Here is a 27208-nt window from a genome sequence, read left to right as displayed (position 1 = left end):
TCCAAGCTCATTCTTTTCTAATATGTGCTACCTAGCGCTGGGAACATGCCACTCCTTATAGTGGTGGAATTGATGATGAAAGTTGGAGTCAGATCTTGGCCTATAGGAAGCCCACATTTGTATAGCAACCAATAAGAAGCCCCTTCTGTGAGCAGTTCATTGCTTGTCTTTTCCATCCAACACAACTCTCTTTGCCAGGATATACTGTATAATTCAATGCATAGGGTCAGAGACAAAGCCAAGCTTACTGAGAGAAGTAAACCAAACTGGCACTAGGAGAAAGCCAACTTACCCATCAAAGGCCAAGCAGGAAACAGCACAGACTTACAGCTGACTTATAGCTGTGGTTACTTCCTATCAGTTGAGATCTTAAACAAATGTCAGCTGCATTTAAAAGATCTTGTGGCATTTAAAGGAGACCTGTAGCCAACATTTATCATCAAACTGTCATTGAAGTACAATTAGTCATTTGGCATGTTGCTGTTTTTTGGGGTCTTGCAAAGTGCAAGTTGGTTTAAAAATATCTAATTGGCTTTGGATAGATTTGGTCCTGAGTTGTTGGAAAAATTATATTTAGTTTACTTGGTAAGTAATTCACTTTACTGCTTCTTGTTCACCATTTTACTTCCTTGGTCACTGATGTCTTGTTTGAAATCAATTCAGCAGTATCCAGAGGAGAACCAATAGGGCATGAATTTTCCAAATTATTGGGCATCATTAATGGAAAATGTGTGGCTGTAGAAATACTACTTCCTACTTTCAAACCCACTTGACATAGACACAGATCTGCTGTCTGAATATGTGGCTCATGGCTACCATCCTGACAACAGCCTATCGTTTTATGCCAGTGGTGAGTTACCCAGGCACACCACAGGCCTACACAGTAGGTATAAACTGATCTTTTGCAGATCCGCTGGGGTCAACCTTTTGACTGAATTGTCCCAATTGCCATTGGTGAGATGTGGTGTGTCCTTGTGCAACGTAACACCATTGTATTGGGTGGAATGACTGGAAGGGAAAGGATAGGGGGTTTGTGCACCAGAACAAGGCCAAGAGCATGAAGAACCTGACCACCAGCTCACCCATGACCCCTCTGACATCCAGGAATGTATAAAAATGATGAAAAGTGAAATAAAACGTACATATCCTAAAAAATAATGAAAAACTAAATAAAGCCAAAACACTAAGAGCATTCAATCACAATTAAAACATTGATCAAAAGTTAATTTGGAGTATTTGTCAAAGAGTCACACATCATAGAAACAGGTCTCTCGGCCCACTTGAGTCCGCACCAACCATCAAGCATTAATCTACATGAATCACATTTTATTCTTGCCACATTCCCCTCAATTTACACCCCCCCTCCTGAGTTTGAAGGGATTTTCATGGGCAGGCAAAAGGCATTAGGTGTCATTAGCTGAAGTAGTTCGACACAACATCGTGGGCCAAAGGGCCTGTTCCTGTGCTGTACTGTTCTATGTTCTATTATTTTGCCACTCACCTACACACTAGGTACAGTTTTCAGTGGTTAATTAATCCACCAACTTGCATGGTTTTGGCACGTGGGAGGAAATGGGAGTACCTGGAGGAAACCCACATGATCACCTGGAGAACGTGCAAACTCCACGCTGTCGGCATGGGGTCAGGATTGAACCCAGGGTGCTGGAGCCGTGAGTCAGTGGCTCTACTAGCTGCACCACTTTGCCACCCCATCATCTGTATGTGTGGGTCAATGTACTTTTTCTAAATTGCTGGTTTTGATCTTCAACAGATTTGCTTGCCTGACAAAAATGGTTTTTCCGAGCCTAATTTTGCAGTTTCTGGAATTGGGGTTTGGTTGGTGAATGAACAATTGACAAATCACATTGCAGGGCAATCATTCAGAGCTAAAACTTGGAGCTATTGTGTGAAACTACAGCCTGTGAAAATTTATCTTGTTTTAGTCCAGCAGTGCAAAAATATTCCAAATTTAATCACCTGTCATCAGTAAAGACATCTAAAAATTAACAAAAGAGGTAGTGTTTATACAAGTACATACAAAAAGGCAAACATAGATTCAAAGAAGAAAACTACCTTAGGGTAAGTGTTCACCTTTATGGGTGGTGATTTGTTGAAGTGGCTTCCAGCCTGTTATTGATCCCTGCAATAACATTAATTTCAATAGAATGAAAACCAGGCAGATTCTGTAGTAGATAGTCTGCCCTACCAGCTTAGCATCAGGACAGATGTTTATATAAGGAGAGAGTATTTTTGTGCAGAATTTATTAACAATTTCTTTTTTTTGTTGTTGTTAGGTTCACCATTCAGATTTGAAAGGTGAAAAACATCTGCAGGTAGGTAGATCCCTGTGTGACTTTTTAGTACCTTAGTGAAACACAACTCAGAAGGAAGCAGTATAACTGGAGAAAGAACAGACTTTTAACCCACTGATACCTATGTATGGATGGAGGCAAGGAGACTGTGAGAAGGACTATACTGCAGAGGGTGAGGAGGAATGTAAGTGGTGTCTGCACTAGAATGGAACACAGTCTATTTTAGTAATGGCTTGTGGGACTTCTGAATTAAAAACCCACTGCTCCGCTGGGAATACTTAACATGCTGGACTATTGGAGTTCCCAAGTGAAGGCAGGAGTCTTGAACTTCAGTACAGCTGGTCACTGATTCTGAGCCAATGACATTTCACCGCTGTACACTTCTTGAGTTCCAGTGTGCTTTGTGGGGGGGGGAGGCAGTAATGGGTGCAAACTTCTAAGGATTTCTCAGCACCTTAGCTGGGAAACTTGGCTGCACAAATCTAATGCAAGTTCAAAAGGCCCATTCATTTCCACTGGATGAAATAACTGCTGGTAGAAGAGTAGATAGAAAGTAATTTGCTTTTTCAATACATTTAATTTTTCAACTGTATTTTAAGTATTTTAATTTTTAATTTGCTTTAATTGTTAAAAATGTAGGCATTCTTGAATGTTTATGAATGCCAGAATTATTCATGAGCATTCAAGCTCAATGACTGTTTTGATAGCCAGTAAGTTTTGGGGACAGGGTTTTACAGGTTGACAAAGCAACTCTGGGGCCTGATAGTTTCAATCAGAAGCCCCTTGTGCTGGGTTGGGCTTTGTTGATCAGCTAGGAATAGAAGATTGTGCCTGAGGCCCACTCCAAGAAAGACCAGCCTTTTGAGCAGGGGACAGGTGAGCTCAGACGGTTCACCAGTCAGAGGAAGATCCAGGCCTGAGTGAATGCCAAGTTCTTTATTACGATTTGGTATTCTGGGCATTTTACTGCTGTTCCAGGGGATTGAATTCTGTGATCAGTCTTTTTTCCATGAAAAATGCACTGCAGTATCACTTTATACTGCCAGTCTTAATAGCCATTGGCCATCTGCTTTCCGTATAGAGCAGGTTCTCCTGAATGATGATTTCTATGAGAAAGTTTAATACCTCAAACAATGTAATGCAATCAGTAATTTTAGTAATTTGAAAGTGAATCAAGTGTTGTCTAAAATTGGGATTGCCAAGAGAATTCTCCATGACAGCAAATTTAATCCCACCACTATATTTACTATTTTAGTTTTCCCTTTCAATGCAGTCCAGAAATTATGACATACTGTGGCTAAGACTTATCAATAAAAATGTAATTACAGGAATATTTCTTTCTCCGAGTCAGTCAATGATTTGTGCACATTGACCTCCGATCAATTTAGAACAGAGTAATTTTATGAATGTGCTCTATGTTCTCTTTAAATCCCTCACTAAATAGAATGGAGAGAAATGGCATGAAGGTCCTTGTAAAGAATGTGAATGTCGAGATTCACAGGTGACCTGTTATATGCGCTCCTGTCCTCTGTGTCCTGCTGGCAGCCTTGCTGTGAAAGTGAATGGGGAATGCTGTCCTGAATGCCAACCAGGTATGGAGATATCTGGCAGAGGAATCTATTAACAGTGACAGAAGATAATAGAGTAGGGAGAATTTTAGATTATATAACTTTGAATTATTTTCAATGCATATCAAAATAGTGCTTATCATTTACCACAGATTATAGCTCTGATTTCCTGACCACATCGTTTGAAAATAATCACAAATCCTTTTTATATTCATTATAAATCCTGCTAGTACAAATGTAAGCAAGTGTTCAGGTATGCATCCATATTTATGTATGTACGTATCTCTGTGTGTATCCTTGTCCTCGTGTATGTCTGTATGTGTCCTCATCTGTGCCTGACTGTACATGCCAGATCAGAAGTGCACTCTTACAGCAGATGAAAACCCTGCACAATGTACTTCCACCTATAGTAACAACTGTTTGGAAATGTAAACATGTTGAATTGATTCCAGTAACAAAGCACAGATTAATATTTAGCAGAACCTGTTGTTATTTGGTGTATTTGTGTTTATAGACTGGAGCTCCATCGACCAAACAGTCATGTTATTGGACAAAACCTTATAGGTACAACACTCAGTTCAAAAACTTTGATATAGTGAAACTCCATGTTAAAAGTGTGAATTGTTAAGAACAGTGCTATAGATTAGGGCTTACAGCTGCTTCCCGCATTTTAATATAGGTTAATTGTCTGTTCACCCTTTCTTGCTGTCTCTTCATAAAGTTAATTAGTAACTTTGAATTCTTGACCTTTGATGTTGCCCTCTTCTTGACTTGTCCACTGATCTCTTCATGCACTCATCACTACTAGAAATAAAGCATTTCCTGGTCCAGCTGCGTGGGTTCTTCTACAGGGGGCCAGTCTACATGTTAACTTGTCTTTTCAGTGTCTTCACTTTTGTTGTGTAGAACTGAGCATTTTTAAATTTTAAACAGTGTTCTGGTTGTCGTTTGCCGACATGCCCAGGTTCTTGAAGTTTCCATGAGGGTTCTCCATTTCTCCCTCTGTAAGCAAAGTGGAGGTGTGGAACAGCGCACAGACAGCTGCTTACATTGTTCCACTGTTATCTCCATTTATCTTCTGATGAACCAATTTTGGAAGATTGGATCCCACTGAACTTCCAGATAAGGAAGTCAAAACAAAGTGCCATCTTCAAGTCAAGCAGCTGTAGAGCGCAGTGGATAATTGGACTAAGGCTCATTGATGGAGATCAGTTCCATGTTATAGTCATACCTTCTTCTGTCCACATTTTTCCATTCCTCCTTGTCATCCTGTAATTACATGAAAACACTTAAAGCGCATTTTCAAAATCTCCCTAAGTGTAAAAATCCTTTCTGACTTTTGGGAATCCCTGGCACAAAATAGAGAAGGAGGAAGGTACCTTGAGACCTCCCAATGGGAATGAATGGAAGTAAAAAAGCAGGAGGAACCAAACCCCAATGTTCTAAACAACACACCGATCTGCCCTGTCCAGCGTCCACCTGCCCCACCTGTGTCAACGTCTGAGGATCCCACCTAAGGCTCTCCAGCCCCTTCACAACCCTCTGAACTGGAGTAGGAGCAAGTCAACATTAATCCTGTCTAAGAAGAAGAGACAAATGCCACAATCTTAGTGAAAACAGCTGAATATGTGTCTGTAAAATAGGCTAACGATGAATCAGACTGATAGTTCAGTGGGATATATATGCCCGGAGTTCAGGCGGAAGACTCAAGCCCTAACATTCCTCTACAAATGTAGGAAACAAATGCAAGAAAAGTGCTCATTTTTGCCACTGATGCATATTTGGAATCTACAGTGAATATGAATGTTACAAGTTTTTCATCCAATAACAGAAATACCCCCACATTTATCAATAAGCTACTCTTACTTTTAATTCTGGAATTAATTCTCTTCTTTATATTACAAAATACTCTGCTAGTAGAAGAGCTTTAGGAGAAAAAAAGTTTAATTAATTTTTTGTGGATGCAAAATGTTTAACAGCAGAAAGGGAATTTGAATCTAATTGGACGATAGGATCATTTCAGTCAAGACTGCAGGCAGCAAATCATTTCTGCAAAAGTCATCCCATAGGCTTTCTCCAACTTCTATTCCAGTTGCTGTTTCAATTCTTCAGAAGAGGGAACTTTCTCAGGGAAAACTGAGTATTCACATTAAAATGGCATATAGAACATAGAACAATTACAGCACAGTTCAGGCCCTTCAGCCCACAAAGCTGTGCCAAACATGTCCCTACCCTAGAAATTACTAGGCTTACCCATAGCCCTCTATTTTACTCAGCTCCATATACCTATCTAACAGTCTCTTGAAAGACCCTATTGTGTCAGCCTCCACCACCGTTTCTGGCAGCCCATTCCACTCACTCACCACTCTCTGAGTAAAAAACTTACCCCTGACATCTCCTCTATATCTACTCCTCAGTACCTTAAACCTATGACCTCTTGTGGCCACCAATTCAGCCCTGGGGAAAAGCCTCTGACTACCTACCCTTTCAATACACCTCTCATCATCTTATACACCTCAGTCAGGTCCCCCCTCATCGTCTCTCCAAGGAGAAAAGGCCGAGTTCCCTCAACCTGCTTTCATAAGGCATGCTCCGCATTCTAGGCAGCATCCTTGTAAATCTCCTCTGCACCCTCTCTATGGCTTCCACATCTTTCCTGTAGTGAGGCGACCAGAACTGAGCACAATACTCCAAGTGGGGTCTGACCAGGGACCTATATAGCTGCAACAATACCTCACGGCTCCTAAATTCAATTCCCCGATTGATGAAGGACAATACACCATATGCCTTCTTAACCACAGAGTCAACCTGCACCGCCACTTTGAGCGTTCTATGGACTCGGACCCCAAGATCCCTCTGATCCTCCACACTGCCAAGAGTCCTACCATTAAGACTATATTCCACCAACATATTTGACTTACCAAAATGAACCACTTCACACTTATCTGGGTTGAACTGCATCTGCCACTTCTCAGCCCAGCTCTGCATCCTATCTATATCCCTCTGTAACCTCTGACAGCCCTCCAAACTATCCACAACACCCCCAACCTTCGTGTCATCTGCAAACTTACTAACCCACCCCTCCACTTCCTCATCCAGGTCATTTATAAAAATCACAAATAGTAAGGGTCCCAGTACAGATCCCTGAGGTAGACCACTGGACACCGACCTCCACTCAGAATACGACCCTTCAACAACCACTCTTTGCCTTCTGTGGGCCAGCCAGTTCTGGATCCACACTGCAATGTCCCCTTGGATCCCATGTCTCCTCACCTCCATAAGCCTTGCATGAGGTACCTTATCAAACACCTTGCTGAAATCCATATACACTATATCTACTGCTCTCCCTTCATCAATGTGCTTAATCACATCCTCAAAAAATTCAATCAGGCTCGTAAGGCAGGACCTGCCCTTAACAAAGCCACGCTGACTATTCCTAATCATATTATACCTCTCCAAATGTTCATAAATCCTGCCTCTCAGGATCTGCTCCATCAGCTTACCAACCACTGAGGTAAGACTCACCGGTCTATAATTTCCTGGGCTATCCCTACTCCCCTTCTTGAATAAGGGAACAACATCCACAACCGTCCAATCTTCCAGAACCTCTCCCGTCTCCATGGACAACACAAAGATCATTGTCAGAGGTTCCACAATCTCCTCCCTTGCCTCCCACAGCAACCTGGGGTACATCTCATCCAGTCCCAGTGACTTATCTAACTTGATGCTTTCCAAAAGTTTCAGCACCACCTCTTTTCTAATATCTACATGCTCCAGCTTTTCAGGCCACTGCAAGTCCCCACTACAATCCCCCAGATCTTTTTCTGTGGTGAATACTGACGTAAAGTATTCATTAAGTACCTCCGCTATTTCTTCCGGATCCATACACACTTTCCCACTGCTGCACTTGATAGGCCCTATCCTTTCGCATTTCATCCTCTTACTCTTCACATACTTGTAGAATGCTTTGGGGTTTTCCTTGATCCTGCCCGCCAAGGTCTTCTCATGTCCCCTTCTGGCTCTCCTAATCTCTTTCTTAAGTTCCTTCCTTTTAGCCTTGTACTCCTCCAGATCTCTAACATTACCTTGTTCTCTGTACCTTTTATATGCTTTTCCTTTTGACTGGATTTATTATAGCCTTCGTACACCATGACTCCTATCATGACTCCCCTGTCTCATCGGAACATGTCTGTTCAGAGCTCCACACAAATATCCCCTGAATATTTGCCACATATCTTCCATACTTTTCCCAGAGAACATCTGTTCCCAATTTAATCTTCCAATTTCCTGCCTGAGAGCCTCATAATTCCCTTTACTCCAAGTAAACACCTTTCTAGCCTGTCTGTTCCTATCCCTCTCTAGTGCTAATGTAAAGGAGATAGAATTATGATCACTATCACCAAAATGTTCACCCACTGAGAGATCTGACACCTGACCAGGTTCATTACCCAATATCAAATCAAGCACAGCCTCTCCTCTTGTAGGTCTATCTACATACTGTGTCAAGAACCCTTCCTGAACACACCTAACAAACTCCACCCCATCTAAACCCCTCACTGTCTGGAGGTGCCAATCGATGTTTGGGAAATTAAAATTCCCCCATCACAACAACTCTGTTATTCTCACACCTTTCTAGGATCTGCTTCCCTATTTGCTCCTCAATAACCCTGTCATTGTTGGGCGGCCTATAAAAAAACACCCAGCACTGTTATCGACCCCTTCCTGTTCCTAACCTCCACCCACAGAGACTCCGTAGACAATCCCTCCACAACGTCCACCTTTTCCGCAGCCGTGACACTATCTCTGGTCAACAGTGCCACTCCCCCACCTCTCTTGCCTCCCTCCCTGTCCTTCCTGAAACATCTAAAATCCGGCACTTGAATCAACCATTCCAGCCCCGGAGCCATCCAAGTCTCCGTAATGGCCACCACATCATAGCTCCAAGTATCGATCCAAGCTCTAAGCTCTTCGCCTTGTTCACAACACTCCTTGCATTAAAATAGACACATCTCAAGCCTGTCTGAACACGTCCCTTCTCTAGCTCCTGCCCACGGCACCCACTCCTAGCCTCCTCCACTCGAGAGCCAAACACCTCCTACCCAGTCTCTCCAGTATGGATCCTACCCCCCCAACAATTCTAGTTTAAGCTCTCCCCAGTAGCCTTAGCAAATCTCCCCGCCAATATGTTGGTTCCCCTGGGATTCAAGTACAACCCATCCTCTTTGAACAGGTCATACCTGCCCCAAAAGAGGCCCCAATGATCCAGAAAACTGAATCTCTGCTCCTTACTCCAATCCCTCAACCACGCATTTAACCTCCTCCTCATTCTGTTCCTATACCCACTGTCGCTTAGCACAGGCAGTAATCCAGAAATTACTACCTTTGAGGTCCTGCTTCTCAACTTCCTTCCTAATTCTCTATATTCTCTTTTCAGGACCTCATTCTTTTCCCTACCTATGTCGTTGGTACCAATATGTACCACGACCTCTGGCTGTTCTCCCTCCCCCCTCAGGATATCTTGGACGCGATCAGAAACATCCCGGACCCTGGCACCTGGGAGGCAAACTACCTTCCGAGTTTCTTTCCTGCGTCCACAGAATCGCTTGTCTGCCCACCTAACTATAGAGTCCCCTATCACTAGTGCCCTCCTCACTCCTTCCCTACCCATCTGAGCCACAGGGCCGGGCTCTGTGCCAGAGACACTGCCACTGTTGCTTCCCCCAGGTAGGCTGCCTCCCCCAACAGTACTCAAGCAGGAGTACTTATTGTCAAAGGCTACAGCCACAGGGGTACTCTCCAGTACCTGACTCTTCCCCTTCCCCCTCCTGACTGTGACCCAATTGCCTGATTCCGATGGTCCTAGCGTGACCACCTGCCTATAGCCCCTCTCTATCACCTCCTCACTCTCCCTGACCAGACGAAGGTCATCGAGCTGCATCTCCAGTTCCCTAACACGGTCCCTCAGGAGCTGCAGCTCGACACACCGGGTGCAGATGTAGCCCTCCCGGAGGCAGGGACACTCCAGGAACTCCCACATCTGACACTGAGTACAGGATACTGCACTCATACTCCTTCCTTAACTCAAATCACCTACCTTTCCTTGCCCCTTTACGCCGAAGCCCCTTGAGCCAAGCCCAGAACACTCTGCTACCTCTCACTCCGCTGCCCGCTCCGGCGCTGCCTGCTGGATACGGCAGTTTGCTTTTTAAACTGCTCGCGCCGTGCCGGCGCAGTCCAGCCCCCACTCTACCACTTAAAACTTTTACAACCCTTATAAAAGTACCTTATAAGAACATTAACCCTATTAAATTACAACCCTATTAAAAACTAAGCCTTATACTTAAAAACCTAATTAAAAGATAAAGAAAAACTTATCTGCTCCGAAGTCCTCTGAAGCGAAGCCCACGAGGCCTCCGAAGTTTTTTTCTTTTTTTTTGTCCCCGCTTTTTAATATTTTAAATATTTTAATAATATTTTTCAACATGCATCACAATTGATATTTAAGTGATGTTGAAAGCACCAGAGAGATACTTTGCCTTTCAAAAGATCAACAAGAATGTGAGTGAAGAGGAAGGTGACTATGTTGATCTCCCAACGCAGTCACTTTCCTCCTCACTGAAATTCTCCCCATCTAGCTCCCCCACTGTTCAGACTCACTATTCCCATCCTTATCTTTCACAGCTCACACCAGATGTCCTGTCCACCGAAACAGTTCCTTTGCACAATTGCAGATCCATTTATTTTTATGGTTGTCTCGCATCTAATTAAGCTGTACATTCTTCAGCCCCTTGTACAGTCAACTCCCTCATTCTATGCTCTTCCTCCCTTTAAAGTACCAATTTTTGACCCTCCCCATTAAATTTGCACCCTCTCCTTTCCCAGCTAATTGGCAAGTGTACTTTCCCTGGCCCAAAACCGTTTGTGGCTTCTTCGTTTTTTTAGCTCACTCATTCTCAAGATATTACTCTTGACTCCTGTTTGAACACCATTGAGCTTGCAGGTGGTTGATCCCAAATTTGTGGGAATCAGATTGATTTAAAGCCACCAGCAACAGGAGATGGGGAGCTTTGGAGTAGGGATTAAGTGGGGAGGAATCTTGACTTTGCCTGACATTAATTCCTGGAAGCAGATGCATGGATAATGCTCCCAAAACAATAATGGTGTTTATCAAAAGGTGTATTTAGAATATGAACATACATGAAATAATTATTCATTAAAAATCAAAATTTTCCTGGTATTGGTATTGGTTTATTATTGTCACTTGTTCTGAGGTACAGTGAAAAACTTGTCTTGCATACAGATCGTACAGGTTAATTCATTACACAATGCAGTTACGTTGAGTTAGTACAGAGTGCATTGAGGTAGTACAGGTGAAAAACAATAACAGATGCAGAATAAAGTGTCACAGCTACAGAGAGAGTGCAGTGCAGGTAGACAATAAGGTGCAAGGTCACAACAAGATAGATCGTGAGGTCAGAGTCCATCTCATCGAATAAGGGAACTGTTCGATAGTCTTTTCACACTGGGATAGAAGCTGTCCTTGAGCCTGGTGGTACATGCCCTCAGGCTCTTGTATCTTTTACCTGATGTAAGAGGAGAGAATGACCTAGGTGGGTGGGGTCTTTGATTAAGTATTATTTAAAGGATAAATGGAGGAATGGAAATGTCTGTGGACATAATTAGTTTCATGTTGCAGGAAATTCATGATTTTACCTCATTACTTCCTTGATAGTTCAGTGCCATCCTGATTGCCTGACCTGCACTCAGTCTCCTGATCATTGTGATATCTGTAACAATAAGAGAAAAGTTCTGCAGAATGGCCGCTGTTTGGAGCGCTGTGACCCCGGATTCCTCCAGGACGGTGGGTTGTGTAAAGGTATGTGACAGTCTCCTGATCATTCAGGCTCTCCGAATGCTTTGAAAGTCACCTTTGTGATACTGACAATATTAGAGTATTTCTGGTACCTGGTAAACATCTGTCGTCAGTTTAGTAATTGTGTGTTGATTGAAAGCTTTGTCAAAGCAAGTAAGTTTGTTTATGGATCTATTGCAACATCTAAGAGTTATACACATGTTAAGGGTCTAAAAAACTGTATGGGGGATATTTTGCTATCATCTTTTACATCAAATGGGCAATAAGTGAGTGTTTTGAAGCAAGATAACTTCTTCTAGACCCTGTCAAAAGAAAAGATTATTAAATCTCTTTTTTCCATCAGCTTTGAAAATGGGAATATATCTTGTTTCTGCACTTACACCCCCTTCAAATCTTAATCTTTTCTTTAAATCTGACGGATGTCCTTGTCTATTAAACTCTTTTTTTTCCATCAAGGTCTTTAGGGATGCCTTTGATTGCATTGAGAAACATTCTATCCCAGTAAACAAATGTCACCTCAAATACTTACAAAAAAAATCTTGAAGTTATATGTTGACTAACTTTGGCAAGAGATTTCTCTCATCGGGGTGATTTGAAAATTTCATCAACATCTATGTTCAAACCAGTAAATCTTGAAGTAAGGCTCTGCTCTATTGATTATGGATGTGTGCCGGAAGGCTGAAAGATGGAAATGTGGACCTGTTTGTCCAAGGAGAGCCAGTACCAAATGAATAACAATAGCCTAGTTGTTTGAGGAGGGAAAAGTTTTAAAGTCTTTTCCCAAACAATGAATAAGAGCAAAATGGTATCATTAACAGGTTCAAAAGGGACGGTTGTGCTTGACAGACCCAATTCTGTCGAGTTATTTAAGTATCAGACTTGGGTAGATGGCAGAAATGTGGCTGCAGTGTATATAGCATATAGGAATGGCCTTCACAGGGTATTACATGAGGGGTTATTAGATGGGACAAACAGATTTTGAATTAGGGTAGATAGCAAACTGGATTAAAACATGGTTAGAATGGAGAAACCAGAGCAGGAATTACAGACAGTTATTCAGAGTGATCAGAAGTGGGTTGAAGTCCAACATGGTTCTGTTGTGGTGGTACCTCTTTTCACTGTGTATCATTGATTTGACAAGTGTTGTTCACACTTTCAGATACTGCCAAAATGGGAGGAGTTGCCACTACGTTAGAAAGTAGATGCAAACAGTTTAGGATTATTGAAAATTGTAGGGTAACAGCCTAAAAGATGGAGATGGAATTCTATGTCCAACATGATATATTTCAGTACAAAAAAAAACAAGAATTATGCTCTGACTGAAAGTAAGTAATGCCAAGGAAGAGCAGAGGATACAGATTCACAGAACTTAGAGATAATACTTGAAGCCATCAAAAAAGTACACAAGGAAATATAAATACGAAGGAACTCTTGAAGGATGTATTTTTTGAGCAGAGAAAATAAAGGGGAAATATAATCAAAGTGTTTAAAATTATGGAGGGTTGCTGAGATGATTCCTTTCTGGGGAAATCTAGAACTAGCTTCAGAATAAGGGGTTGCCCATTCAAGGTAGGGGTGAGGAGGAATTAGGACAGCACAATGGTGCAGCCTGGTTTGATCCTGAACTCTGGTACTGTCTGCGTGGAGTTTGCATATTCTCTCTGTGGCAGTTTTCCCCAAGTGTTCTGGTTTCCTCCCGCGTCCCAAAGACATATAGGTAGGCTTATTGGGAGTTATTAGGAGGCTTATTCCAGGAGTTAAAAAAAAATTAAAGATGAGCTGATGGGTATATAAGAGAGAACAGTTCACAAGGAAAGGCTCTGATAGGAATGCTGTATTAAGAACTGGCATGAAGTCAATGGGCTGAAAGGCGTCTTTCTAAGATAAGATTTCTTTATTAGTCACATGTACATTGAAACACACAGTGAAATGCATCTTTTTGCGTAGAGTGTTCTGGGGGCAGCCTGCAAGTGTCACCACGCTTCCGGCGCCAACATAGCATGCCCACAACTTCCTAACCCATACATCTTTGGAATGTGGGAGGAAACCGAAGCACCCAGAGGAAACCCACACAGACACGGGGAGAACGTACAAACTCCTTACAGACAGCGGCGGGAATTGAACCCGGGGCACTGGCGCTGTAAAGCGTTACACTAACCGCTACACTACTGTGCCTGTAAAGTCACAGTAGTGTAGTCAGTAAAGAAGTGAAGTTGCTTTCTTAGAGAGTCATGAATCTTTGGAATTCTCTACTCCAGAGAGCTGTGGAGGCAGTTTCATTGAATGTTTTCAAGGCTGAGATGGACAGATTTTTGACCTATAAGGGAGTTGAGGGAAAGCATTGATTTGGAGCTGAACTTAGATCATACTGTCCATGATCTTATGAATGGTGGAGCAGACTCTAGGGGTTATGTGGCCTACTCTATCTCTTATTTCTTATATTCTTAATGTTGGTACAGGACAGATGGTGGATTAGTGGTTCCTAGAATGAGGGCAGCTACATATAAAATGTAAGAGATTAAGATCAGAGAACAATAGAAAAGTCCTTAATAAAGATCTGGGCTGTGCAAATCAATTCTCAGGTTAGTCATTGAGGCAAAAACTATGTCAATATTCAAGATTAGATATGATATCTGAAAGAAGGAATAAAAATTTGAAAGGATATGAGAATATGTTTGATAAATTTGATTAAGATTATCTACTCATATATAGAGCAAATATTGACAGGCTGGTTGGGCCAATGTCTTTCTAAGTACTTGAATTTTATTAAATAAAGGATTGGACAATTATGTTAACTATGAAGATCTCTGGATTGCTTCCATGATTTCATATTTAATTAATTAAGCAATGGAGATGGCGATAAGACATGAAATATAAAATTAAAATCTAATGAAGTCCTGTGAACTGACACCCCTCATCCTTGGTGCCATTCTGTTCAATCTCTTTTTCAATTTTTGGAGGCCTTACCATCCTTTTTAAAGTGTAGAACCTGAACTGAGCATAATACTCTAATGGAAACCTAACCAGTGTTCACCAGACATTCAGTATATACTGTAACTTCCTTGCCTTTGTACTTTAATCTTATGTTGATAAAGCCAAGGATTCCATCTGCTTTTTTAATAGTCTTCTCAACATGTCCTATCTCATTCAAAAATATGCGTGCATGTATCACAACCCTCCCAATACCATTGCTTCCCACTCTACTCACCATCACCCCTACATCCCAACCTTGGCGCTCTGTTCCTGCCACCTCATTGAAAATCAAGCCATATCTTCTGTATCATTCCTCCTCATTCTCCTTGCCAAACTGCTTCTCCCATGCCATCCGCAACTTCCTACCAGCAGGTTAAGTTGCTTTCGCCTTCATCGATCACAATCGAACTTCACTTCCATTGAGTTCTCAGATGAAGCAATGAAGAGAGCTGATGAGGGCAGTGTTCAAACTTCTCTATGTTACACTTAACCTGCCAGATGTCTCCTCCTTTCATAAGTTTCTTTATATCCTCTAATCTGATCATTTATATTATTTGTTTCATTGCAGAATTTTGTATCATCTGCACCAAGTCTATATACTTAAAAGAGCTATAGTCTTCATGTGAGCCCGTGAGAAACACAATTACGTATTCCCCAATAATCTGAATACCATTAGTCAACTTTGCTTTCTGTCATTTAAACAGTTTTGTATCCATGCTACTTTAGTTTGTTAAATCGAATGAGTTTTAACTTCACCGCCATGATCTAATGTCTTCTGAAAATCCACACAGACGACCTGATCCTCACCAGCTCTTTTCATTAATTCACCTGAGGACTCAGTTGAGGTGAAGTTCGATCGGAATGGATGGAAGGCAAAGCAACTTGAGCTCCCTTTAGGAAGTTGCTAAAAGCTGTCTTGCAGACGGCACTGGGAGAAGCTGTGTGTTTCCTCAGCTGGGAAATAGTGCATTCCATACAGCACGAGGAGCTTAAAGGAATAACAAAGGAATCAACTCTGGGCAGACTGCTGCTTAAATGGAGGTGGTGAAGTTCCAGAGGAAAAAAGATATAATGGCAGTGACAAGTCCTTATCCACTAGTGGTCGATCTGTGTTTTCTACTCGGTCCTACTTTTAAGAAGAGTCAGCAGGTCTTAACTGTAATTTACCTTTCTCTGACACAGCATGTGACGAGTCGTGTGCCAGGTGTCAAAATGCGTTTGAGTGCACTTCATGTAAGGACTCCTTGCTGCTGAAGAATGGCCAGTGTGTGACTTCTTGTGGGGAAGGGCTTACTCAGGATCAGTTACACTGTACAGGTATGTGTTTCCAAAAGTCCCATTCATCTTAATAACATCAATGAAATTTAGTTAGGTCAAATGTTTTGTGTGAAATGTGGGGTTCACCTGTTCTGTTACCATTGCATTGGCAGAAGGTCAGTGGAATTGCTGGGGAATCAGTAGAAATGTCTAAAATTAGCAGGTTCTGGATATTAGGGACAAGCTCCAATCTTCTGTGCTGCAGTTTACTTCTAAAAATATTAAAACATAGGAATATAGAAATAAGGGTAAACCAACTAGCCTCTTGCACCTCTTGCACCATTCAGTTTGCCCTTTTTTTTGTTCACTCATGGATTGTGGACGTGACTGGTAAGGCTGGCAATAATTATCTTTCTCTCATTGAGTTGGCCAAGAGATGTGCTGGGCTATTTCAGAAGAAAGTTGAATCAACTATATTCAAACAATAGTTTACAGAGTGTGGGCATTTCTAGCAATGCCCAGTGTTTATTACCCATTTAATTGTCTGCATGCTTTACCTTTTAATAATAAAGGATTCCCTAATGTTATACCTATATCACTCTAGGGAGTGGTAATGAGACTTCCATTATGTTACTTTTCTATTTTGATTTGTGTTTATTTTCATACCTCTTAGTTCTTCTGTAATTCAATCCTGCTATACTTTTGCAAAACCTGCTCTTCCATTGGCATAGGTTGGCTCTAAATGCCTTGCAGTTCAAGGCAATTGTACTTGCCTGGGTTTTAGATCAATTATTATGATAGAATTTGGAGAGAATTGTGTGATGCTTTCCATCAGAAAATCCTGCTTTGTAAAGCAAAAACTTCAGATACTGGAGATCTGAAATAAGAACAGAAAATGCTACAAATACTCAGCTGGTCAGACATAAGAGAAACAGAGTTACCATTCTGGGTCAGTGAAAGATTCTAATGAGAGGTCATTGTCCTGAAACCTTAATGCTGTTTACTTCTCCACAGATGCTGCCTGACTTGCTGAGTATTTCCAGCAGTTTCTGTTTTTATTTCAAATCCTGCTTTGTGCTTATAGGGATATAAACACAAACATAGGTTTATCCATGTATTTGGACAAAGTAGGAAGTGAACATTCCTAATCAGGGAAGTTAAATTCAATTAAATAAGTAATCTGGAGTTTAAAAAGGAAAGCTGGTATCAATAAAGTTGCCATGAAACACTTGGTTTGTCATAAGAATGCATTTAGTAACATCCCTCAAGGAAGGAAATCTACTGTGCTTACCCAGTCTGTCTTAAATGTGACTCCAGACACACCACAATGTGATTAACTGTTAATTGACATCAGACATGGCCCAGAAAGCCATTTAATTCATGGTAATTTGGATAGGTAATAAATGCTCGGTGTTACTAGAAATGCCCAGATCCTGCGAGGGAATTTAAAAAATTAGTGCTTAGCAGAGCAAAATCAAGCTAAAAATGAAGCCGAGCTACATTAGGCCAAAGCTTAGTCAAAAGGTAGGCTTTTTAGAATATCTTTATTTGATTTTTTTTCCTATAAATGTTTATGTCCTTATTTTTTCCTTAATGTGATGAAATATGATTAAAAGGCAATTGGGTTTATGATATAAACAACATAAGCAATAATACAGGAAGGATCATGTTTATCTTTTTGTAATGTCTATTTTGACTTTATCATATTTGTTATTCAAATTCTTGTCATCCTTCAGGTATTAATGAGATTTTGTAGTTACTGTTGAGTGCCCCCTATTCATTCCACATGAATATAATCTTAATTGGAAATACATAGAAATATCCAACAAGCTCCTACTTTTAAAGCCTGAAAAGCTTGACACAAAATTGCAATGGATTTTTCTTTGGAGAGGAGGTAGTTAATTCTTGCACAGTACAATAGATTAAAAATTGAGTGTTGGAGAACTACCATTTTCTGGGCAATCTGTAACTAAGTGTTTTGTGATGAATAATTTTAAATGGAACCAAGCCAAGATTTGGTCAGCAGCAAAAAAGAAGCTACACTTCTTAATGTTTCTAAGCTGCATAATATTCTTCCACTTGGCTCTGATAACTACAGCTCAGTTGGTATCAGATGTATCTGAATAAAAAAAGTTGTGAATTCAAATGTCTTTTGAGTTTTTTTAAACTAATATTAATACAGTCAAAAAAGAAATCCAATTCATTGCCTAATAATTGCTATATGTAGCTAAGTAACATAAAAATGAGAGAGATCCTCCATTCAAATATGCTCAATGAGGCACACAGCACTTCCTAACTAATTGAATAATTCTGAAGCATATGCACTTTGTTTTGTGGGTACTAATGTCAGCAAATAGGGGCACAAGGATCTGACAAGAAAAAGCTCTTGAGATAAATGATCTTGTTTGGTAAAAAGAGTAATGTTGTCCACGATTTAGTATGAACTCTCTACTCTTGGAGTACCATTGTGAAATCTTTAGTATTCACTAGAACAGACAGGCAAGGTCTGTGCCTTTTCATTTATTCTGGAAAAAATTGCACCCCTGACAGTGTTGCACCCCTCATTCTACACTGAAACGTTGCACCCCTGACAGTGTAGCACCCCCTCATTCTACACTGAAACGTTGCACCCCTGACAGTGTAGCACCCCCTCATTCTACACTGAAACGTTGCACCCCTGACAGTGTAGCACCCCTCATTCTACACTGAAACGTTGCACCCCTGACAGTGTAGCACCCCTCATTCTACACTGAAACGTTGCACCCCTGACAGTGTAGCACCCCTCATTCTACACTGAAACGTTGCACCCCTGACAGTGTAGCACCCCCTCATTCTACACTGAAACGTTGCACCCCTGACAGTGTAGCACCCCTCATTCTACACTGAAACGTTGCACCCCTGACAGTGTAGCACCCCCTCATTCTACACTGAAACGTTGCACCCCTGACAGTGTAGCACCCCTCATTCTACACTGAAACGTTGCACCCCTGACAGTGTAGCACCCCTCATTCTACACTGAAACGTTGCACCCCTGACAGTGTAGCACCCCTCATTCTACACTGAAACGTTGCACCCCTGACTGTGGAGCACCCCTCATTCTACACTAAAAGATTGCACCCCTGACAGTGGAGCACCCCTCATTCTACACTAAAAGACTGCACCCTGACAGCTTAGCACCCCTCATTCTGCACTCAAAGACTTCAACCCTGACAGTGTAGCACCCCCTCATTCTACACTGAAAGGCTGCACCCTGAGAGTGTAGCACTACACAAAAACATTGCACTCCTTTCATTGCCAAACTGAATTGTCACCCCAGATGGACCTTCAGATTTCTCAATTTCATCCAGTTTTTCCAAACTCATTGTCACTTTCAGTCAGTCCTTGTTCCTGTGCTTTATACTTCTGCAGCATTGATCAGGGCTGGGGACAGATAACATTGTACAGAACTTCCTATGAAAAATAGAATGGATATTTGTTGCAGTTAGTGTGAGGATTGTTTGGTTGAATCAAGCACGTTCAAGCAGCTGTTCTGTTTCTAAGAGGGGCCCCAAGTATTTGAGAGACAGGTTGTGTTGCAGCTTCAGTTGCCTGTTTGTGGAACCATGATGCATGCAAAGAATTCAATCATCTGTACTAAATGATAAGAGTGTGCTGTGAATTATACATCATATTGACCATAAAAAGCTGGTGAATAAGTACTTTGATGCACATGGCATTGAAGATTATGCAGACCTCATAAGAAAATTCGGGAGTTATGGCTCTGTCATAAACCATTCTCTGCCATTCCTTATCATATCTGCAATTTTACTAAGACTTATGCAAAGTCAGTTACGTTAATGTTGTATATTACATCAAATAAGTTAGATTAATGTACTGTGGATTAATTCTGGTTTTCATGCCATTTGGAAAATAATTTCCATAATATATTTCATGCCTGATGTATACTCCTCCCATCTCCTGCTTCTTCAAAGGGAATGGTGCAGCAATGTAGTTCAATAACACCAGTGAGTCCCAAATGTCCGTACTTCATATCTGACCCTAGACAGTGAAGGTTATCCAATTACTAATTGCAAACACATCAGAGTAGACGACAAAAACCTCATGACCAGACCAGCACGGATCATCAGCTGTGACCAGGAGTGGATTTATTGCCTCCATAACCTGGGAGTACTGAGGCAAATTAACTGCCTCCCCAAATTAAGGTCAAATAGCTTGGAACAATTTGACCATGGGATCTTGTTGATCTGAATCGCTCTATACCATTATTGGGCAGAGCATTTTACAACCGATTGCTTAATAGCAAGTAGAGCCACTGCCTCATCGTGCCAAAGACCCAGGTTCAATCCTGACATCAGGTACTGTCTTTGTGGAGTTTGCATGTTCTCCCTGTGACTGTGTGAGTTTCCTTTAGGTGCTCCAGTTCCCTCCCACGTCCTAAAGACGTGTGGGTTGGTAGGTTAATTGGGCACTGTAAATTACCCCCTGTGTGTAGTTGTGTGGTTTAATCAGGGGCAATTGATGAGAGTGTGGGGGAAAATAAAAATGTGATTAACGTAGAATTAATGTAAATGGGTGTTTGGTGGTCGGTGCAGACTTGAGCCAAAGGACCTGTTTCCATGCTGTATCCCTCGATGATTCAGTGAGGTTGAGAAAGGAGATTGTATTGATAGCCAAGTTTAGGGGAACAATATATAGGGCAAAGTTAAAATGTTAGCAAGGAATGCAGCAATGTCGCAGCTACGTGAATACTGAATAAGTGATTACTCAGTGCAAGTAGTAGGAGTTAAAAAGGCACTTTTAAATGTAGATGTTAGGATATATTTTCTGCAGTTCGATACTTTAATTGAAACTGTTATGAACAAATTTTCTTTTTGTTACATGTTGAGTTCCTACCTTATTTGTAGCCTCATGAATTAACGTTTGTTTTATAATTGAAAATTTACCATGAGTGTCAAATTTATGTTTTTGCAACTAAAATACAGATTTAATGAATAGATAATTAAGTCTATTCAATTGACTGCTCATACAAATTGACCCATATTTTCTGCCCAAAGGCAAAGAAAATGTTCTCATCGCTTTGAAGAAAGCTGCCATAACAATCCAGCAACTCCTCCAGTGTAGATTTATCATTTTACAGCAAAAACAGAAAATGCTGGAAACATTCTGCAGCTCAATAATAACTTGTTTTCTCTCCCTGCTGGTTTTGATGAAGGGTCTTTTATCTGAAATCTCTCTCCACAGATGCTGCCAAGCTTAATGAGTGTTTCCAGCATTTTCTGTTTTTGTTTCAGATTTCCAGCATCTGCAGTTCTTTTGCGAATGTTACCCCCTTTCACAATGTTACTCACTGTCAGGCATAAAGCTTTGGAGGATCCTCAGTGTTTAACAGCAGTGATGTCACTAAATAGGCCGATGAGCCAATCACATTGAAGAATTTCTCCAAGCAGCAAACCAGGAAGTTTAAAAAAAACACAATTTTTAAGTACACTTATAAGATTTTTACAGAATACATGTCAGGGCATAAACATAAGATCAGGGTTGAAGATGAAATATCATAAACTTTTTTTTTAAGAAATATTCATCTGAGGGAATTAATGGTTCACATTTGAAAAATTGCTACTTTAGGGTGAATGAAGCTGTTTACAGTAATTGTGGCTTGGTGCCCTATTAAAGTCTTAGTTACACCTCATTCAGCAAGGTATTGCATTTTCAAGCATTATTACAGGAAGATTGGTTTGTAAGTAGTTTAAGTTCTCTCAGTTCACTGATTTCCATTTCTATATCAGTGAAAACTGCAGCAGTACATCTTGTGGGAAATAGTGACAGCAGCCACTGTATTTCTTTGTTTAAGTGTATGTTATTAATATGCTGAAAGTTGCTGCCTGTTTGATAGTTTAACAAAGACAAACCTTGACATTGTCACCACCATTACAATTGTCAAGCCCAGACTTTTAATCCTTGCTCAGAATGCTATCAATATTGTTTTGATCTTCATATTCAGCAGATAACTATTGGGACTTACAGGGTGCTGATGCATTGATTATCATACTGTTTAACAGCCTTTCAAACCCACATAAATGGGGGCATTTCTCTGCACCAGCATCCCCCCCATCCTGATGATGTGTAGCTTTGGGTGCCATTCTGGATGTCAATCCAAGGAGGTGCATCAGGACCTAGAATACAAACTTTACTGAGATCCAAGACTAGGAAACAATATCTGGTGTCGTCCAGTAGTAAACTTTGCCTAAATTGAGGAACCTCTTTTGTGTGAAGCTGGTGGGTGTCTGCTCTATTACACCTGCTTGCTGTCTAGAGTGTCAGCTATTAGGGAGAAGGTTATTTGCACAGCACTTTTCAAGCTACTACTTAAGGGTTGGAATATATTTTTAAAAACTGTTGTCATCTTTGAGCAAACACACTCCTTCTCTGATGTGTACCCACTTTACTTCTCTCTCCCCTGAGTGGAACACTTCTCAGTTAATTATTTGTTCTGCATTTTACACAGTTAACACATGCCTTCAGAGGCATTGACTGGGGTTTCATTTAAGCTATTAAGAACCTCAGGAAGTATGATGTTTATCTGAAAGTTAGAGGGTTAGAGGTTAAATTGGACAGTAGCATCGAGGGCTGATTATCAACTGCAAGTTTGTGACTTCCAGTTTTAATATTTCGGCAGAGATCTCACAATTATTTTTGATTGTTTTTCGCAGCTTGTCATGAATCCTGCTTGACGTGTCATGGTCCTTCAGAGAATAATTGCATTAGCTGCAGGGATCCATCACATCAGCTGAAGGATGGTGCCTGTGTTGCCAGCTGTGGACCTGGATATTTCACGAAGAATGGGAGTTGTCATGGTAAACTGATATCTCTGAAAGGATTTTTGTGTTTGCATATAAAATTCTCTTTAATTGGAAAATATTTGATTTGCTGCTCATGCTTTAATATCCAAAGTATTGTAGTCAGTTCTGCTGCATTATCCTCTAGCAATTATGCTAGTGATTGTCCTGTAAAGTAAGTAGAATGGAGACTACTGCCTTTGGGAGAGGTGCTTGCCTTTGGTGCCAAGAGATAATTGCTTAACACGGATGGTGTTGCCAGCCTTTTCTGTCTGGCTCTGGGGAATCTGAGCACTCAGCTGCATGTAGAGGCTGACAATACACATCCCTGATTGCCATCCTGTGTGCATTATCCCCAGACATTGGGGAAGGTCCAACATCTTGAATGAAAACGTGAAAGTAACTTTCAAGCAGTTGTGCATATGTTTGTCTGGATCTTCAGAAAGTAGCAGATTCCACGTCATCACCAAACAAATTTATTCTAAAGCGTATACAGGTCTTTAATGCAAACATGACATTTTACAGTGCAAAAGAGATCATTTACCCCACTACTAGCATCCTGAAATACATTTCACTCCCCTTTCCTTTTGCATTTTCACTTTTGTTTGAAATATCTACTTTATTTCCTTTGAAAAGTTAATAGGTCAAATTTTTCTAATGTTTGTCTTCAGTGACTAGAACACTATACTTGGCTTGGTTTGATGAATCGTGAACATGACTACATCAACTATATTTTCTATTATCTTGGCTAAGTTCAATATTTTGCTTGGCTTCGTTGATTTTTGCACTATTGGATTTGGCGTCTGCTACAACACTTAAGGCCTAGGAATTCACTTGTGCAAGACAACCAGTCCTGATGCAGGGTCTTGACCTGAATTGTTGGCAATCCCCTTCTCCCCACAGATGTTGCTCGATCCATTGAGTTCCTCCAGCAGTTTGTTCTTTTGCTCTGAATTCCAGCATCTGCAATCTCTCATGACTCCACTGAAAAATCAGGCATTGTGCAGACAAAAGTTAGAGTAATTGTTAAGCAATTATGCACACATTTCTGGGTGCATCAATGCTAGTCATTAATATCATACGGTCATTTTGATGCAAGATTTTCTTGTGCTCTACCATTGTTGTTCTGGCATCCAGTTCACCCAAATAACATCAGGTATGGTTCATGCACAGAAGAACCACCTTTTAATGACACTGAAGTCTCAATTTGAACGTTATTTACAGAGCCAGTCACTACAACCCTGCATTGATAGTCAGATGCTGCATACTGCATATCAACAGTTTATCCGACTGTTCACACTGAACACTGCACTTTGCTGCAGCCAGAATTCACTTACCATATCCATTTATCCAAACAAAACTCTGTTCTCCATGGAAGAAAAATCTCTCCCAGCCATCCATGGATTGAGGTCACACTCACTTTCAATTTGCTGCAGTCAGACATTTTATCCCACTTGGCTGGTATATGCCATATTTCATAAATTGGAGATCCCTGGTGCATTAGTGAGGACATTGACACGCTCCTCTCCAGCAGCCTTCATTTACTTCTCCTTCAGCCTACAGGAGCACACAGGGACACTTCTCTGCATTGCAGGCTTCTTTAAAATGCAAGTATTTCGAGGTTGCACTCATGTCCTTTGAAACTTCCTACCAGGAATATGTCATCATCCCCACGGAGGGTTTCTGTTAGGATTGCCACTTTGAATGGGGGACATTCTTTCTGTGTGTGTTGTGACCCAACAGCGTCTTGAGATCCTGGTCAATTAACTCAGGAGCACTCTCCTGCCCTTTATGATCATGAGGACAGTCATGATCAACATGAACAACACACTCCAATAGCTGCTTTTGTGAGCCTGTGTGTTTAATGGCTATTTAATGAACTCACAGTTATGTCCAAGTGCTGGTAGCAGCAAGTAATTTGACCAGTAATTCCCACAATTCCCAAAGTAAGAATGGGGAGGTACAGCAACTTATGCTTATGAATTTTGTAATTTTAACAATTTTTTAAATGGTGTTAAAGATACATTGAATGAAGTTTTAACATCCAAACAGTGTTACTGATGGATTTCTAGTCCACAGTCTCAGTTTCATCCAGAGCTAATTTAATATCACTGATAAGAATATGTCTGGTGCCCACCTTTTTTATGTATTTTTCATGCATCTACAAAATCTTTTATTATTTCCTTTCTTATTACCTGCTGGTTATTCTCTCCCCCTATCCCACCCAACAATAATCTTTTATACCTCCTATTCTTTTATGTTCCATGAAATTTGCTTCACATCATTACTTGGATTAGTTACATTGCTCTAATTAGATGCCATTTTAATCTATTAATTCCCAGAGCATGTGGAATTGAGTCATCCCCCCTCCTCCTCCTTGTATTTGAACATTGTGCATTTTCTTTCTGTAAATTTACCTATGATTGTTTTTTTTTCCAGTTGACCAGAACAAGTTGAGTTTCTTTTCCTGGTCAAATACCTCCGTCTATTGAATCCAATTATGATGTGGTTATTGTTTCTTAGAGAAGCTTTTACCCTGACTGTATCAACTTGTCCAATGAAATTTCCGAGAATTATACCTGGAACAGCATTTTTCTATGTTGGAACAAAATGCAAATGCCATAAATAGCAAGTGATATTTATTATAGTAATGATATTTCTTTAATTTTCTTTAATTTGCCTGCATTTCACTTCCTCATATTTCCTCTCCACTGAAGGGCCACTTCAGAGAACAAGAAAATAGGAGCAGGAAAATAGGCCATCTGGCCCCTCAAGCCTTCCCTGCCAGTCAATAGGATCATGGCTGATCTGCACCAGACCTCAATTCCGCTTCTGTTCCAGTTCCCCAATGTCCTCAATTCCCTGATCTTTCAAAAATGTATCTACCTCCTTTAGATATCCCCAGTGATCTAGCCTCCACAATCCTCTCGAGTCGAGAAGTCCAGAGATTCAACCTCCTCTGCAAGAAGAAATTCCTACACACCTCAGTTTTAAATCTAATCTTGTAACTATGTCCCCTCTTTCCTGGCTCACTACTAGTCGAAAGATCTTAACATCTACCCTGTTATGTCCCTTGGGATCCTGTATGTTTCAATAAAATCACCCCTCGTTCTAAACACCAAAGAATACAGATCTAATTTTTTTTGAGCTCTTCATGATCGAACAAGCCTCTCATCCAGGAATGAATCTAATGAATCTCTCTTGGACTGCTTCCAGTGTTATTATATCCTTTTATTCATAAAGAGACCAACACTGGTGTGGCTAAATACTCCTAGTGCGCCTGAACACTGTACAGTTAGGGACGATAGAGAGAGACAGCATGAAACAGGTCCTTAAGCCCACCAAATCTGCACTGACCATCAGGCATCCATTTTAAAACTGATCCTACCCTAACCCATTTTATTCCCGTTAACAGCCTCCCCACAGATTCCACTACTCATCCATGCACTGCACGAAACTTTCCAAGCAACCCGCTTGTTTTTGGGGTGTAGGAGGAAACTGGAGCACCCAGGGGAGGTCACAGGGCGAAAGTGCAAACTCCACACGCACAGCACCGGGGTTTGATTGAACCCAGGTTGCTGGAGCTGTGAGGCAGAAGTTCTTCTGTTCTCCACCGTGCTGCCCAATTGTACCCAGTAATTGTCTGTTTTAACTCCCACACCCTTGCGATAAAGGCCAATAAACCATTTGCTTCCCAACTAACTACTGCATCTGCAAGCTAGCATTTTGTGTTCAAGAATCCTACTGACTAATAGTTGGATGTTTCATTGGGAAGGGTCCTCAGCTTCAGCCCATGTAGAGTCAGCATAGAAATGACAGTTCCATTCATTGCAGTGGGTCATGGATGATGCAGGCAGAAATAAAGGGAAGTACAAATCTTATTTACTGTGATGTTTTTGATTATTTTTTGCTGGTGTTTTAATGTGTTTGAATTTTTTACTTGAATTTTTAAAATGTTTAATTAGTTAAAACTAGTTGTGTAGTTTTTAAATGTCTCTGATATGAGACATTTAAAAATTGTTGAGGATTCTTTGCCGACCTGTCAAACGTTATTAAGACATTTCATGGTTGGACCCTGAGGTACTTCACCTGAGACCTATTCTTCACTCGGTGTCTGCTCTCCCTCAGTGGATGCCTGTTGGATATAAGGAGTAAGTGTATTCACCCCTCTGCATCTGGCAGTAAGAAGTGTAGGCTGGCTTGGACTACATTTGGCAAGCCCCAACAGCAGGCTAGGTCCAGGATGATTGACTCATTAAAAATCAGTGATAAACTTCCAGGAGAAGAACAGTCCCCTTCTTATTCCATGGAGGCTGCAGCAATGGTAATGCATGATTATACTCCACTGCCCCCTTTCCTGAAGTCAATGACCAGCAAAACAATAGAGCT

The 27208-nt window shown here is 41.0% G+C and overlaps 1 protein-coding gene across 1 annotated transcript in view; it reads left to right on the top strand.

Moving 5' to 3' along the window:
- fras1 (Fraser extracellular matrix complex subunit 1) overlaps window positions 1-27208 on the top strand; it is a 397669-nt gene that overhangs the window by 185582 nt on the left and 184879 nt on the right. The window contains exons 11-15 of the mRNA XM_052040656.1: window positions 2295-2333; window positions 3757-3904; window positions 11613-11756; window positions 15909-16043; window positions 22694-22837. Of these exons, the coding sequence (XP_051896616.1) occupies window positions 2295-2333; window positions 3757-3904; window positions 11613-11756; window positions 15909-16043; window positions 22694-22837 (610 nt within the window). The remainder of the gene's footprint in view (window positions 1-2294; window positions 2334-3756; window positions 3905-11612; window positions 11757-15908; window positions 16044-22693; window positions 22838-27208) is intronic.

Source organism: Pristis pectinata, chromosome 2, assembly GCF_009764475.1.
Source record: "Pristis pectinata isolate sPriPec2 chromosome 2, sPriPec2.1.pri, whole genome shotgun sequence".
Lineage (NCBI taxonomy): Eukaryota > Metazoa > Chordata > Chondrichthyes > Rhinopristiformes > Pristidae > Pristis > Pristis pectinata.
Note: the sequence above shows the minus strand (reverse complement) of the source record. Positions and strands in the feature narration are given on the sequence as shown.